The sequence below is a fragment of the Acyrthosiphon pisum genome, chromosome X, assembly GCF_005508785.2.
Source record: "Acyrthosiphon pisum isolate AL4f chromosome X, pea_aphid_22Mar2018_4r6ur, whole genome shotgun sequence".
Taxonomy (NCBI): domain Eukaryota; kingdom Metazoa; phylum Arthropoda; class Insecta; order Hemiptera; family Aphididae; genus Acyrthosiphon; species Acyrthosiphon pisum.
The window spans coordinates 86,143,496-86,155,614 of NC_042493.1; the positions used below are offsets into that span (position 1 = coordinate 86,143,496).

At 31.3% G+C, this 12,119-nt stretch overlaps 1 protein-coding gene across 2 annotated transcripts in view; it reads right to left on the minus strand.

The window, feature by feature from the left end:
- Positions 1–3,616: 3,616 nt before the first annotated feature.
- LOC100569056 (protein Teyrha-meyrha) overlaps positions 3,617–12,119 on the minus strand; it is a 154,527-nt gene continuing 146,024 nt past the window's right edge. Inside the window, exons 7-10 of one of the 2 annotated variants that reach the window (XM_016806919.2) lie at positions 9,375–9,642; positions 8,478–8,721; positions 5,980–6,054; positions 3,617–5,448 (exon numbers count right to left, since the gene is read on the minus strand). In XM_016806919.2, the coding sequence (XP_016662408.1) occupies positions 5,377–5,448; positions 5,980–6,054; positions 8,478–8,721; positions 9,375–9,642 (659 nt within the window). In that variant the 3' untranslated portion in view covers positions 3,617–5,376. The remainder of the gene's footprint in view (positions 5,449–5,979; positions 6,055–8,477; positions 8,722–9,374; positions 9,643–12,119) is intronic. The other variant, XM_008187849.3, reaches the window with a different exon arrangement.

The following is a 12,119-nucleotide window of genomic DNA, read 5'->3' on the forward strand; positions in this document are numbered from 1 at the left end:
TATGCCTTACACCCAAAACATGTAAAACATGCACTTTCAAACTTCATATTATTATTACTATTGTATGAAACGGATTTGTATCTCAGCTAGCATGTTTTCCTGTGTAGCAAAAAAAACATGCAGATGCATGAACTTACGAGCCCTGCTTATAAACGTCCAATTTGCAATTGCAATTCAATAATAATATTGATATCGATTACACGGAAATTAGAATTTGGATATTTGGTATTTCTTTTATGACAATTCTATTGTACTTGTACACATAATAATATTCTTACTTCTTAGCATTGATAAACTTTTATAGGTCTACAATTCTATAATTATTTATTATTACTATAATAATTAGTTATTACCAACTTACACCATAGATAAAATATCTATTAGATTTTGGAACCGAAAAAACCTAGAAAAAACCGTAAAAACCTCTACATCAAAATATAGGATTCGGTTTCGGTTCCTAAAAAATGTATTTAAGGGTTCCGGTCCGGTTCCAGTTCCCAATATTCAAAGGGTTCCGGTTCCAAAACCGGTTCTTTTTGGTACGGTTCCAGTCCCTGGTTTGAAGGATTAATTTTTATTTTCATATTAAATAATGTGTTTTCCAAAGTATAATTTTTTTTCTTAAAATAATTACCATTTTTATAACATAAGTCATATACTTATTATGTTTAAAGTAATATTTGTAATTTGTAATTTATTTTTAAGATACATATTAAATAAGATACTTAAGACATAAAGGCTCTGTCAAACTGAACGCGTTATAACGTGCGTTAAAGCGGTAAATAGCTCGTCGGCGTGGTGTTTTCACGCGCGTGAATAACGTGACTTTGTAACAAATTACAAAATCACGCGACGTTACAAAAACGCTTTCTGTTTGACAAAGCCTTAAATGAGATACATAGTTAAATTTATTTTATCATTCACATTTCTTTAAATATTTTAAATTATATAATGCAAAGGGGGGGGGGGGGGTTAAGTTACGCTTAAGTTACGACCGGAGTGAAGAGTTTCCAACACCCAAAAGGAACAATCATAATTCAAACATAAACATAAAACAATGGTCAAACAATTTAATTTTAATTTTACTCATATTAAAACTGCACTTTTTAAAATTATATTAATATAATTTTACTTGTATTCATATTTTATTAATCAAAAAAAAATTACCAGCATAATTAAGTTTGTAAGTTCCTATTATGTTTATAATAAATATCAGTCAGTAATGACTAATTATTGACCAGAGATAACAAATACTACGCTGACATCTTCTTAACACGTTGACCACCACCGGTTTATTATTTATTATTTTAAAAAATAAATTATTATGTTTTTCTAATGTTCACTAAAACAAATAATGTATGAACTATGAAATAGTATTGTTTGTTTCAAATATGAAATATTAATTATATGTTTTTTTAAATGTATTATTAAACAATAATTGGTGAAAATACATTTTATTATCCTAATCATCAAGGTTTTTTTGACACCAACAAAAACTTTCGATGTCTATATCAATTTTGGAAAAGTAAAATAATTTTTCAGTAATTGTTAATTAGTGTGAAACAACTATATTATTTTTAATATTATGTATTTCCAATTATTTAAAATTTTTTTTCAATAATTCGCGATCTCCTCGAATACCGATCAAATTTAATACCTAACTTTAAAGATAATTTTTTATTATTTTCTTTATAAGTTATTTAATTAAATCTAGATACACTAATGTGTTTGCAGGGGGGGGGAATTAGCAAGAGTGTTGCAGTGTTGATCTTGTTTTGGTCTTGGTCTTGGAGGTCAGTATTTTATGATCTTGGTCTTGTTAGTACCAGTAACATCTTGCAGGTCTTGGTCTTGGAGTCTAGCAAGACCGCAAGACCATGACCAACTTTGATTATCACCAAGCCTCGGAACTTTAGGCATTTGCATATTTGTTTAAAAAGTGCATATTGAATACTGATTCGATATAAATTCTATCCATCCTATTACCTATGTATATTTTAAATACAAAAATGTTTGTTGCATAATTTTGCATATTTTGTTATTTGTTGTATAAATTCGCATATTTTAGGTTTAAGAACATTTATATGCATATTTCATGGATTTAAAAAAAATAATTTTTTTTTAGAAATATATAGCTCAACAAAAAAATATTAGATATAATATGACCAACTAATTAATTTAAAATTAATTAATTCTGCTTACATTTACAGTAAAATAAGTTAAATAGGTTCCATTTTAATTTAGAAAAAGGAGTTTTTATAGCTATAAGTTACTCTTTCAATGGTATAAAAAAAAATCGAAGGGATTTGAACATATTATATGACCCGTAAAATGTATACTTACTTGAAAATATCAAAAATTAGAATTCAAATTAATTCATTATTAGACGAAGTGGGTGAGCACGTTTGGTGAATCATCATATATTATACACAAACATAATATAGGTAGTAGTAGGAATGTATTCATATGAGATAGGAATAGGTACTCCGTAAAGGCACCTATTTCTACCTACTATATACTTTTATAAGTTATAATATAACATTAAGCTCAGATATTATGTTATACTACATATTTAGTAAAATATCTAATCTTTGGTTGACGGTTGTACTATACAAGTCAGTAAAGACCCCCCCCCCACCATTTAAATTGCTCAAGTTACGTCAATAATATCCGAAATGCCTTGAGGTTCGGTGTTCGCTGTAAATATCGGCAGAAAATAGAAATTCAAGTGCCTATATAATGTTTATTTAAATTCCAGATATTGCCGTTGGCAATATTGATTAATGAATAAAGTTAAACAAACAACAGTTCATAATATTTGTGAAGAAACATCAAGTATAATAATTAATAATAATAATAATAATAATAATAATAATAATAATAATAATAATAATAATAATAATAATAATAATAATAATAATAATTATAATCATAATCATAATAGTAATAATAATAATTACAATAATATAATAATAATAATAATAATAATAATAATAATAATTAATATTAGTATAATAACACGTTTTTCCCATTATGATAAACGCCAGATATATTATGTAGGAGACGAAACACAATATACAGTTGAATAATAATGAATATAATAATGAAATATAATAAAAGATTTATAATTGTATATCGGTTATAATAATATGTAGGTAGCTTGTGGTATAGTTATAGATAGTTTTTTGATAAAAATTTGTTTTGGCATCACAACGTGGCGTGACGAAGATTAAGTCGTCTACACCGTATAGACTCCTCTACAGCTGGAATTTCAGTAGTAATAACTAATAAGTAATAACTAATAACTTTTGCCCATCGCATTGAATTGGCAAAACGTACTGTTACGGCCGGCAACGGGGTATCAAATTTCGGAAAAACTTGGTCGTCAAAAAAATTAAAGGAAAAAAAATCCGAAATAATTCGCGTCATAATATAATATGATTTGCCGTAAAGTCCGCATATTATATTAAACTCTATGATTATTTTGTTGTTCTTGGAGCATCACAGTTTTATTTTTTATAAATTTTGTCAGATCTTAGTGTTTTTTACGCGCCAGCTATGTTCGACGCGTCCGCACTCGCGTTTTGGACAGTTTATTTCCGTGTATTTTTGCCAGTTTTTTTTTTATCATTATTTATCGTGCTTTAAAACCGTTACAGTAACGTTTCAGACGAAAGTCATAGAAAAACTTTCCGGTTTTGACTTTAACTCGCGCGTACTTCTACATACTTCTCTATACTCGGGGAACTACCTAATAATTTCGGTATTTTAAAAATTTTAATTTTTTAATTTTGCAATCCTTTACGCGGCACGCCAACGTTTCGGAAATTTTCACAAAATGCACCGGTATGATTTTTAGTAATATCATATTAGGCTTAGGTATAATATTTAACATTATCGTTAGATTAACAGTACCTATATAATATTAATATTATTTTTAAATTTAAACTATAATGTAATATTGTATTTTATATATATATATATATACTTATTATTTCTAATAAGACTAATGAAGATTCGCAGTCATAGCACATATGATGACGTTTTTTTCTTTACTTATTATTTTTTTTTTTTTGCTAACGTCAAACGACAAAGCGATCATCCCTATATTATAGTATATAATAATATTAAACATCTACTTTCACTAAGAAGAAAAAAACATAACGTAAGTATATCATTGTTATAATATTATATAATTAATGTACATAATCTTTAACACTCGAGTCAGTGAATAATAACCAAGCACTCACGCACACACACACACGGGCGCGCGCGCGCGCGTCCGCATATATTTATATATTTCGGGGTACAAACGGCCACTCGGCGATAAAACTGATAATTGGGGTCAAAAGATGTGGCGAGAGGCGTCTGAGACTTTTTGATATGATGTCTTACGTATGTCGAGGTGGGTCTAAGTCCAGTGCGGCGGCCCCCCCTGATCAGGGGAAGGGGTGTGCCCTACGATCTCCAGCTCCGAACTCTGCACGCAGCAGGTGGATTAAAAATAATATCTTTGTTACGGTCTCAAACCACACCGACATCGGACTATACCAGCCAAAGTACATGGCATTATAGTCGGAAAACCTATCTATGTAAGCCGTTAGTCGCGATCGTGGTGTGGTACATCTATTGCGTGCGTGGTGTGTACCTACACGTCAATAATGGTTGTGCGTGAGTATAATATGTTATATAGGTCATATAAAGGTTGGTTACCTATGTACAAATACAAATAATATATATTTATGCATACATTTGGTTTTGGCAGACCGACTTGTCTTGTACGATATATATATATATAGCATATATTGATATGTCGATATTATTGCGTGGCGTATATGGATTTGACGGCCCGGGAGAGGGTGCATGGGACATCAGTGTCGTCGGTGGGCCGGGGAGGGGGGGGGAGAGCGGTGGGCTTGGAGGGCACGACCGACTTGCGGTAAACGGAAAACGCGTAAATGTCACCAACACATATTATATTATTATATACGTATTATTCAAAGGCACCTCGTATCTACGATGTGCGGGGTCGACGATGACGACGTACGACCTAAGGTCGAACGTACATAATACATAGGATATGATGTGAGTGTATTATCTATATATTATATAGGTACACTAAAATATATATATGGCGATGCGTAGGGTAGGTACACACATCGTTGCGATAATGTTTATAATAATTTGGATATGAAATCGGAAAGCGAACACGCGACAAACCGGGAAAAATTAAAATTACAATGAAATAATTTACAAATAAATATTATAATATTATATTATGCGGCGACGCGGTGGTGGCCGAGACGAGCCGGAGACATAATATTTTCGGCCACGTTCTCCGTCGGCGGCGAGTCCTGCGGCTGCTCCTTGGCCGCTTTACAGGTAAACGCGACGCAAGTTGGACGGAAGCGTTATCACGTAACACTGCGGACACAGCTTTTTAGCACCCTGAAACGGAGAGGAGACATTAATGTCGGGATAAAACTGCGTATTCTGCTGGGCAAGACGTGCAGCAGTCGGTTGACCCGCACAGGCGCCGATTTCAGGGATCCTCATTAACAGGATATAGTACCTGCACTACTGAAAGATATTTTTCCGCGTTAAGAAGATTAAATGAAAGTAGAAAGAAGGTTGAATATACGAGAAGTACTTGAAGATGAAACAAAACCGGTTGAATGGTTTGGCAGTTCTAAATTGTCACGAAACGACTGTAGAACATTTGGACTTGTGCCAGATAGGAAATATGTTTATCAACTAGGGTCTAGGGCTCGACAAGAAAACATACTTTTACACTCAGATGAATTATATTATGTTCGTATAAAAATGTTTTTTTAATTTTAACTGAAGCCAATAAAGAGAATTGAAATAATATCCACGAGCAGTAGGTAGTTTTTTATTTTCCCAAGTGTTAAAATCTAAAAGTCAGCGCCTATAGTCAGATCTGTAGGTATTGTTATAATAATAATCAGTAACACTCACCAGTATCTGTAGCCAGCACACTTCGCAGTACACGTGCCAGCACGACGTTGACACGACGGGATCTTTGAAATTTCCCTGGAAAAATGAAAATTTTCTTTTAAGAGAATGGCCATATATTATTATACGGACGCGGAACACGAAGACACGTGGACAGTTTGGCCAATCGTGGCGTTACGTCGGGAGGACGATGATGAGGGTTTACCGAAGGCGTATTTTCCATCCCTGCATGATTAAGTGCAGCTGCAGTGAACGGAATTTGGATGATCAGTGCGGATAGTTATGTGTTGAGATTTTAGATATTATTATTACAAGCGGGTTTTAGTACCTATAACTCATAGAGTCTTATATTATACTTAAGTATATTGTAATGCCTAATATTATTTACGTATACCTACTCAATTATGTCAAATTGTCTAGGTATAATCTAAGATATTTGGGTACATTTAAAAATAATATTATGGTCCAACGAATCATATTAAGAATATAATACTTAATTTATTATGTGTTAACATAATCAATAGGCTCAATAGGGCTCGCATTTTGTAGCAAATGCTTCTTTTGAGGGAATTGTGATAGAAAGATAATTCTTATATATAAATACGTTTTGAATCGTTCTGATTTGAATGAAGTAAACTTTTTTTTGCTTTTTTCGACAAAATCTGCTTTTTATTGCTTTTCCCCCTATTTGGTTATTTTTTCTTGATTTTTTCATATTTTTCTTGAAAACTTAGCTTATCTCTATGTATATTATACGTCTTGGACCATATTATTATTACCAGAAATTATAAAACCAGTGAAAAAACTAGTAATAAATATATGACTGATAAAATAACTGTCGTTATTATGCCGAAATAGTTTTATTTACAATAATTATCTATAGTTGTATTTACGACTCAAGGAAAGGGAAAATTATCTGAATTATACCTACGTATTTTTATAGCACTTTCTAATACTTTAGTTAGCCGGTAAATATCAATCGATAATCAGTGAGGTTACGTATAGTGTTTTAAATAATTTATCTCATCGTCAAAATGCCAAAAGTTAAAAATTTAAATTTAAAATTAAAAAAAATCGTAAGAGAATTCGGTGAAAATGTGTTTATGACTGACGGAAATATTATATTTTGTAAATTGTGTGAAGTCAAAATAAATTCGGATAAAAAATATAACGTTTTATATGTTTAATATGAGTTTTAATGAAAGTAACTTGACTAAATATATGGTTGTAAATTCCTTTTTTAATATTTAATTTTATGTGTAATTGAAATTTGCGTTTTTAGAATTAAATTAATAAATGCTTTTTTTTTGGCTTTTTTTGGCTACTTAAAATGCTTTTTTAAGGATTTATTTTGTAACAAAATCCGAGCCCTATTAATCAAGCAAACAATTATTTATTTAAAACGAAATGTAATTTATTGTTTTAATCATTTAGGACAGTGTATATAAAACTATTATTTGTTTTTAAATAAGAGACTATATTATTATCATATCAAGACTACTTGTATTACTAAATATTCAAATATATAAGTAGAAATCATGTAGGCACCTCTTATATATTTATTTGAAGAATAAAAATGTCTGTCCGTGTACACATGACATAGGTAGAATTATTATATTTATTACTGTTTATCATATTGAATATTCATTAAGTACAAATAGATTTCTTACTATAATACTGTATGTATATATTATAATATGTAGGTATATTTTAATGAAATTATTAATTAAATAGTAAAACATATTATTTAAGTTGATAAATAATACATAATAATCTAGACCGTAATTTGTAGTAATGTAGTATAAAAATATAATAATATTTTACACTATAATATATTTGTGTTATTTTTTAATAATTATGTTATAATATTACCTATCATTACAAATTATTGGCCGGAAATATTATTATATATATATTACTAATATTATTAGTTATAATACTACTATTATTAATATATATTTAACTTACTATAGTAGGTATACGTCATTATAAATATTTTATAATATGATGTCTAAATTTCATATTTATTTAATTTTGATTAAACGGGCGAGCCCAATTACAATAGTTATGTAGAAACATAATATAACAATGAAAATAATATCTAACATTTGAACACTTGACTAACCCTATATCGATTCAGTGACCTGCATACAGAGTATGCATATTACACATTAGGTTATGTAAGATTAATTTTGGAATGTACTGCACCGAAGGGTCAAGAAACGCGTGTTAACCGATGCCTTTACCACATTGGTGTCATATGGTACAGTTTTGCGGGGCGTGGGAGGCAGCGGCTTTGCATTTTGATATAGGCATCGGTAATTATTTCCCTAATTGGACACGAATTTATTGTACATAAAAACATAATATTACGACGGTCGTCCGCCGTATCACTTTGAAAAACGTCTTCTAATATTTTTGATACGGATATCGGATATTATTATACTATCTAAGTAGTGTCACGAAAAGAATGATTTCATCAGCACAGCGGCGGTACTTACTTTGCACAATAGACAAGTAAATTTTTCGCTACCGGTCTTGGACACCGACTCAAGTTCCCGGATCCGAGCTTTTAGCGCTTCGACGACCTGACCGTTGTTGTTGAACTGTGCGCAATACTTGTCGACGTCCATTTTGGGTTTCACTGTCCCTTCGTCTTGTGTGTTTTCCTTTTTGATCGACACGTCCAGCGGCCCGACGTTTTCGCACGAATCCATCGCCTCCATCGCACTCGGATCATTCAGCCTGAACACCAAACAACGATCGCGATATTATTAATTATTATTTTTATGATTATAATTAATGGGTACATTATAATATTGTCGAGACGCGTCGTCACAAATGTGTTAGTACTATAAATGTATTGTATCTTATATACAATTATTTTTATGAATTTCTCATTGCATTACACAATAATTATTATATTAAGTAGAGGTACCTCTATATATATGTATATAGGTACCACTCATAATACGCCTCTGCGGACAATATATAATATTATGTTATTGTGCTGGACGATCTGACGTAGCGCGTTATGTACGGATGGTTGAGGGAGTTTTTTGTGAGGGTGTGCTCAAAGGGTAGTGCCTAATAGAAAAGTATAAGTTAAAATTAAAATAATAAAAAAAAATCGGAAATAAGAACATCAAATCGGTGCAGTGATGACGCCTCGCCGGGCTAAACATATATTACAAGTCGGCGGGTGTCGGTACGGTGGCCGTGTCAGAGGATGGCCAGTCATTAGTTGGCGGTCTGGGTGAGGGGGGAGGGGGTGTCGAGAATGGAAAACAAAAATAGAAAAAAAAATTATAAAAACGAAAACCTAAACGGGATGTATACACCTATAGTACTATAGTACTCGTTGGAGATTTCGGGAAATTTCGAGCGACGACGCTTACTCGGCGGGTGTAAGTCGGCGGCTCTCCGAAGAAGCGGTAGGAGGACGTGACGGGACGATTACGTCCCGTTCGGCGTACTGGTTAGGGCCGTACTTGTTGTATAAGCTGCCGCTGCTGCCGCCGTTTTCGTTGTCGTTGTCGTCGACCACCAACACGGCGTCTTCGGCACCACCGGCCGAGTCTTCACCACCGTTCGCCGACTGTCTGGGCGGCGGTTGCTGGGCCGCATTCCCGGGGCCGGTACAGTTCATCGCCACGGCTCCGGCACCTAAATATACGCAAATAAAGGAAACGGACGTATTTTTAGAAAATTAATTTTTTTATGGAGCGTATCACCTGATTATAATAAAATTAAAATATAGTTAAGGTTGTGAAAAAAAAAGATCTAATAAAAACATCAGCCCTAATAACGGTTTTAAGGTGGTGATGGATCATCCACATAAAAATAATCTTAACATCTTAATAATAAATAATAATACGCAAATAATATTCATACTATGACTTTTAGAATATTAAGGTATAGTTATTTAAAAATTGTATACAATTATACCATTATTATATATAATAATTAATAATGGTATGATAAATCTAAGTTTTATATTATTTCTAAGTAGGTATTATGTATATAAATAATTAAAAATTCTAAAATTTTGAGAAAGGACAAAATTGGGGGCTAGCGAATGGTTAGAAAATCGGTATAATAATATATTACATTTATGTATTATACGTTTTATTATACAGACGTCATTTTGAGGACGTATCACGAGAGTTAAGACTTGATAGTAATACATTTGCTACACTTTCCAAAAAAAAAAAATAATAATACTTATACTCTAAAAATGATTGATAATTATAAATATTATAGTTATTTTCTCGTTTAACACTGATAAATGGTAGTGAATCAAATTTAAATTACTCAGTACGGAATACGAAATGATATTCACTAAATGGCAGTATGATATGTTAATTATACTTTAACTTGCATATTTATGAGGAAAAATACTTCACTACCTTATTTTACATTCTGTAGTTACGATGCATTATGTATATAGGTACTTCAGTTTTAAATGTTATTTTATTAATAAAATCGGTAGGAGGAACCTAACCTAACCTATATTTCGTAACACTATATTATATAGTTGGTTATTCTGATTTCACTGTTTTCGTGCACTGAGTTGATGAAATATAATACATATATTCGTTTTATATTTTAACAATTACAACGTTACACAATTTTCGAGTTTATCGTTATTTACAGTTAAAACGTTGTACAAGTTTTGCGTTTATCGTTATTTAGAATTAAAACGTTGTACACATTTTGCGTTTATCGTTATTTAGAATAATTTTAATACCTACCTATTAAATGTATTAACAACAATTTAATGCGGGCAGGTGATGGACCGGATATAAAATATAATATAATCAATTCTAACGTTGTATGAAATAAATATTTCTACGAAACCAATATAACTTTTAAATAAACGGATATTAAATTATTTCGTTTTGCATTATTTTTTATTCAATGAAATTCAATTAATTACGTTTTGCGATATTTTTCGTTTAATGGTATTCTATAAATTACGTCTTGCGTTATGTTTTGTTTAATGATGTATAATTTATTTTGTTAACCGTCATGTTTTGATTTGTGATATCTAATTATTTTTTATCATCGCTTTCCGTTACAGTTACGTTTACAAATTTCAATCGTTTTTTGTCAAATATAACGTTATAATCATAACGATATTACAACGTTTGCAAGCCCTGATCATAGGTACATATAAATTAATATTCTTGTTGTGTGGCAGTAGGTATTTTTACTGTGAAAATATGTTGTTGAAATTACCGATGAAAAATGTCGATGAAAACAGAGTAAAAAAAAAATGTAAATAAAAACAGAAGTCCATCGTTGCGCCGATTTTTTAACCTCGGGTAGTCGAGTTGAGCACTCGTCCGTGTGAAATGGTTTGTATTTGAAGAAAAAAAATATGCTCATCGGTCCGATGAATTCCCTCATGTTCAAATTCTCGTTTCTTAAATAAAAATTAACCGCCGCGTCACATAAACAATCATATATACTTATCAGTGATTTGCATTTTTTTATTTTTTTTTTCCATTTTTCACTATTTGTTTATAAAATGGACGAAAATTGTTGCGATTAAAAAGAGACTTTCGGCAAACTGCCGACGGTACAAATAATAAATTATATAGCACGACAAGTTATCGTCAATAACAATTTTAGCTAAGGCTTTCCGCTCAAATTATCTCAAACTGTTATTTTAGAATGAATGATTAAGAAAACAGAACCACAACAAAACTAAACAAGTAACAACGTACAATACTATTAAAAACAAATTACTGTAGTATCATTTTAAATTTTTTTATAGTGCATTTTTTGAGTTAGCTGATTATGTTTTTGTGAATAATTCACATTATTATATTTGATAGGAAAATTCACGTGGCTACTAAAAAAAATAAATAGTATTAACTCGTATAACATAATGTGTATAATAGTGTATATATAATCGCACGATCTATACGATATTTATTTTATGTTTCGCTCCGAGGGCCGCCCCTTATTTATACTCTTGTCGTCTTTCCGTTGCTTTATTTTCTATGAATAAATTATCCAGAGGATTTCGCGTAAAACTGTGGCGGGTGGCTCGCCGGTTGTAGTTGCTAGCTAAGGTTTGTGTTGTGGCAGTAAGTGGTTTCTAAAAGCGATATCGTCACCGTCGCCAACCGATT